At 39.0% G+C, this 5,387-nt stretch overlaps 1 protein-coding gene across 2 annotated transcripts; it reads right to left on the bottom strand.

Annotated features, from left to right (window-relative positions):
• LOC104747989 (cysteine-rich receptor-like protein kinase 40) lies at positions 2,604-5,037 on the bottom strand. 2 transcript variants are annotated; one of them, XM_019233869.1, is made up of 7 exons: positions 4,203-5,037; positions 4,018-4,119; positions 3,811-3,944; positions 3,514-3,724; positions 3,220-3,460; positions 2,987-3,125; positions 2,604-2,888 (listed from the first exon to the last, which is right to left on the bottom strand). In XM_019233869.1, exons 1-7 carry the CDS (start codon positions 5,035-5,037, stop codon positions 2,604-2,606), a joined length of 1,947 nt encoding a protein of 648 aa, XP_019089414.1. The 2 variants fall into 2 exon arrangements, with proteins under 2 accessions (XP_019089414.1, XP_019089416.1); XM_019233871.1 differs by having other exon boundaries at positions 3,220-3,444; positions 3,501-3,724; positions 4,018-4,112; positions 4,190-5,037.

Below are 5,387 nucleotides of genomic sequence, written 5' to 3' on the forward strand. Positions count from 1 at the left end.
ACGAAAAACTGACAAAAAAATACCAATATCCCACATATAACTAGTAGACAACAAGAACAATCATCTTTACACATTAGAGTTTAAAAAGGAGGATCCCACAAAAAATATCAAGATCCCGCCCATCATCAGAGTTTAATCAGTAGGATCCCACCCAGAAAATATCCCCCAACAGAAACAACACATCATCCTAGATCATCCTAATGAGTCATACATAATTAAAACAAGATTTTAAGTCTTTCAAACAAAGTTTATAGTTAGTCCTAGATTGGGGGAGGATCATAGAGCCCAAAGTCGTTTATGTAGTTCTCCTCATTTGGTCCACGGCATTCAATCTTGTGAAATAAGTCACAAGCCATCTTCTCCCTTATCCATGTGATGTTTGCGTCGCACAAAGTAGTAGGAAAGGTTATCCCAAGAGCATGACATTCTATGTACTTCAAGTATACACACCACAGTCACCTGGCTTTCTGTTTGGAGGCACTCCCTTTTTAACCCGCTCATGAGTGAACTTCCCGCAGCACGTAGGGAACCAACACGGCAATAGGCTCGATGGCACATGCAAGCTCTTCGTCGTTGGTGACACTCGGGATGCTTTCCCAGACGACGATGTGTCTCATGTTAATCGAGATCCACAAAGCTACCCAGTGCATTGACTTCACGTTTAAAGGCGCGTATAAGTCGTCCACTTCCAGACCCCATTGCTTGTTAGTCTGAGCATACGGTGGATACTCCCCTACGTGGTAGCTGAAGGCACCGGCCGACAACAGTTTCCCAGATCCATTAGCATGTGCCTCAGAATTGATAAAGTCAAGGTTCTTCGTTGTCCACAGATGAGTGAACATAGCGTCTAGGAAAGCCACTCTACTCATTTTAAACCTCTCAGGATGCTATGCGTGTCGATGTCTCAATAGATTCAACCCCACATCCATATGTTGGATAACCACATGGATTTAAAACGAAGTTATATAATATTGAAGACTGACCTGAAGTTTTCTAGTATACTTGAAGAAGAAGTATTCTAGTAGACTTACCGAATCTCGTAGCCAGATTGTTTTTGTCTGCAGTTCGTACCACCAAAGACAGCGTCGGGATTTCTCTGGGACCTTGTTCTTGTACGTCCTGCGGGTGATGAATGGTTTGGATACATATAAGTTACTAGCGTTTCGAAAAATAGAATTTTTGAAACATACCGTAAAAGTTAGTAGACTTACGAATCTTTCTTTAAGAAATCAAGCAAAACCTTCTTCAACTCCATGTCTGCTTTATCAAAAGGATTGTACGCTTACGTGGCTGTCACCCATAATAGACTTAGCTGTGTTATAACCAACGAACGGAGAACATTGACTTGACGCCAACCTCTTAACCCTTTCAGCCTTGCCATGTGCCACAATCCTAGCCGCTTCTTTCCTTGGTTCTTGTTTCCTAGCTCTAGTAGTCAACTCGGCAGCTGTTGGGATTTCCTGCGAATAAACACAGGTGGGTCTGACTCAGTGTCAGATGATTCAGAGCTGACTTTCTTTGGCACCTTCGTATCCGTATGAGTAACAAATGGAGATGGTTTCAGGGTCTGAGATTGACATGGCTTGTTCTGCAAATTCCGATTTAAAAGTTACATGATCATTTATGAAAACAAATAATATTAAAGTTGCAGCATATGTTTAATTTGTCTCAAATAAAACAAACAAAGAAAACACGGATATAGAAGTCTACTTCATATAAGGAAGTCTATTTCACATAAGGAAGACATCACTTGTTTTTATGTCTTCGAAGTTGACAATTTCTGGAAGTCTATTTTTTCTTCGCCTTGTACCTGGTATTGTGATTGTGAGGGATCGTAGTAGGAAATTGCAAGTGTTCAGAACTAACCATATCCGTCTGAGAGTCCTTCTGTTCCTTTGATACAGCCTCTTTCGTACCAGTAGCTGCCTGAGAGTCCTTCTGTTCCTATGATAAAGGATCAGCCTCTTTTGTACCAGTTACATCTCCCTTCATTTTGGTAAGATCTGAAGCCAGGCTTTCAATCTTCTCATTCAACATGTTGAAACCTTCCTTCATCTGATCGAGCAGAGCTGCTCCCAACATGCCGAGCTCATCTTTAATAGAATCCAAAATGTTGATTCCCAAGTCAGTCAATTCACCTGGACAGTGCCTCTTCCCACTTCGTTCACCAAATTCACCGGCTCTCTTATTCGATCCCTTTTCTTCAATCTTAACCTTCGGATTGTTGGATTCATAAATACCAACCGTGATGTGAGCACATGACCGGAGCTTGACCGAGACGCACCGATCGTGACCGAGACGCATGACCGAGACGCATCGGAGACGCCCGAGACGTGCCATTATTGTCAAAGAGATGCGTAATATGGTAACGTAAGTTATCATTATTAACAAGCTTTTAGTTTTCAAAATGAGAAGCAGAGCAAAAAATGAACATATTGAGCTTTGAGCTAAAAATTTATGAGAATCCATACATTAACTTACTATTTGCCAAAAAAACAAAAATATATAAACACCAAAAGATACAATGAAATGTTCATTGAAGAAAGTTTTTTTGTGAAGTTTGCTTTCGAAAACAATATTTTGATGATCAAATGATTTATAATTCAACGACAACTCAACTCCGTGAAGACATCACCACTCATTGATGTTGTACCACTTTCTGATTGGGACTGACTTCCAGTGAAAGCAGGAGCATTAGGTAAAGGAATGATGATAGTATCACTGCCAAGCCAAATGATCACCGAGTTCATGGTTGGTCTCTTTGCTGCATTCTCTTGAACGCACAACAAACCAATCTGGATCAACTTTATGATCTCGTTTCTTGGATTCTCTATCAAGAAAGGATCAATTATAACCTCAGGCTTGCCGTCAACCCATCTCTTCCATGCCTGCACCAAGAAAACATGTGTTGTTACTTTTTGTACACAAGAGGTTTGAAGATTAAAATAAAAAATGTAGCAAAGACTGATATGTGAAGTAAGCTTACAAAAGCTGCAAGTCCTTCTCCTTTATAGCTCTTGTTTCTTTCACCACTTATCATCTCTAGAAGCATGACACCGAAGCTATAAACGTCAGATTTAGCTGAGATTTCTCCGTGATTCAGGTACTCAGGAGCCATATATCCACTGCATATATGCAAACCAATAACATTATTTATTCAGGATTGTTCAATGTCTGGAAGACTCTGTTTTAAAAACAGAGCATTTAAGTATTTCTTACCGGGTTCCAGCTATTCGCTTAGTTTCAGCTCTAGTCACGTCAGTGTCAAACAACCTCGCTGTCCCAAAATCTGCAACTTTAGGGTTCATCTCAGCATCTAAAAGTATGTTGCTCGCCTTCAAGTCTCTGTGAATAATCTGCAGCTGAGAATCCTCATGAAGATAAAGTAGACCTCGAGCAATGCCTTCTATAATTCTGAACCTCATCTCCCATGTAAGAAGTTTTAAGAAACAATGTTTTGCTAAAAGATTCTAAAACTATTAAAAAAATATGTGCAGTCATTCGAAAACTCACCGAAGATAAAGTTATCAAGACTTGAGTTGGGGACAAACTCGTAGACAAGAATCACTTCATCTCCTTCGTTACAGAACCCAAGAAGCTTAACCAGATTCTTATGTTGGAGTCTTGTCAAGAGTGAAACCTCATTCTTGAACTCCATATCTCCTTGTCCTGAACCTTTTCCTAATCTCTTGACCGCTACCTCTTGCCCGTTTTGGAATGTCCCCTGAAACCCATTCTCAAAATCTATTTACACCTAAAAGACCTTAGTTGATAAAGAACACAGTATTAGGAACAAAATTATTTTATTACCTTATAGACCGTACCAAATCCACCTTGTCCAATAGTATTTTCAGAAGAGAATTCATTGGTTGCCATTAAGATCATACCAAGATCAAACCGTAACATGAATTGACCATCAGAATCAGAGTACTCTGCACCACCAACTTTACAAAAAAAAAAACAAAAATAAGCCTTACTCTCTACATCATAAGGTTGATTGAAGCAAGTTAGCCTTACCACTTTTATATTTTTCCCTCCTTGCAAAGACTTTAATGAAGCCAATAAACACCAAAAGATTAATGAAAGTAAGAACCACAAATATTGCAATTGTACTTCTTCCTGCAAATTATTAACGCTATTTAATCTGAGAACCTCTTTATCATACTTACAAATTGTGCTATGCTATAACTCATTTGATTTACCTTTTTTATTTGTTATGCAGCTCTCCTTTGCATGCGTTGGAGGCCGAGGAGGCGCAGGAACTCTTGTTACATTATCAAAAGCATTGTGGTAAGTATATAGATCCCACCTGAAATAGCAGCTAGGAAGACTAGCCATGCCTCCTTTTCTTTCCAGATAATCTTTTCTATAATTCATCACGCAATCTCCCAAACATTTTCTGCAGTCTTGAGAAGTTATGTCGGGTGTGCATTGCATCAGCATGTAAACATCTGGAAACTCCGTGAACCCGGCTTTTTCGGCACTGTAGTACTTAAGTACCGAGGAAGTTTCAGCTTTAGTGGTAGCCTCGAGGGTCCGATTCACCATTTCTTCCCACTGTCGTTGGAAAAGGGTCATGTTTTTAGATGACTCGATAAGATCTTGACTTGGCCATATAACAGAAGGCCCAAGCTGGAGGATCCCAAAAGTTGAGTGGTTTGAGGAACGTAATAGACAAGAAACATCGTCATTGCCTCCCCATATGAAGGAGTCCATGCGGCGTTGACATCCTTTTTGTGTATCCTGAGCCAATGATTGGAGGCAACTAAAACAAGCTTCTTGGTCGTAGCCTCTTGCGCAGATGGCAAGAGCGTAAACTCTGTTGGGAATTTGGCCGAGTGAAGCGTTGTAGAATCCGCCGTTAGTGACGACTTTATCAGCAAGAGTAGAGAAGAGTTTCTGGCGATTCTGAGCGTAGCTGCCGTTGCCGTTGAAGGAGTTTCCGAAACACTTTACGGAGTTAACACCATGGAGTGTTTGAAGGACAAGGAGAATAAAAGAAGAGAGGTATATCATCAAAGCAGGGCATTTCCCCATTTCAATTTTTTTTTTTTTTTTTTTTCTGTATTTTACGTATATACGTTATGTTGTTAAGAAGTTAGATGTTGAGCTTTGTTCTATTTATCACTATATCTTATATAATATGAGAAAGTTTTTTTTAACTCTAAAATGACATTTGGCATTCTTTTTTAGTGACACCTGTCATCATTTATTTCTATTTTTTTCAAAAAATTTATATCATTTTCAATTCCAAAATAATCATACTTCTCTTATCCAATTGGTACAATTAACATATATTTTTAATCCACTTTTATATCTTAAGTTCTTTTATCAAATAAAATCAAATTGTTTTATAATAAAATCTCATATTATATATTTGATACAAA

This window comes from Camelina sativa, chromosome 2 (assembly GCF_000633955.1).
Source record: "Camelina sativa cultivar DH55 chromosome 2, Cs, whole genome shotgun sequence".
NCBI lineage: Eukaryota > Viridiplantae > Streptophyta > Magnoliopsida > Brassicales > Brassicaceae > Camelina > Camelina sativa.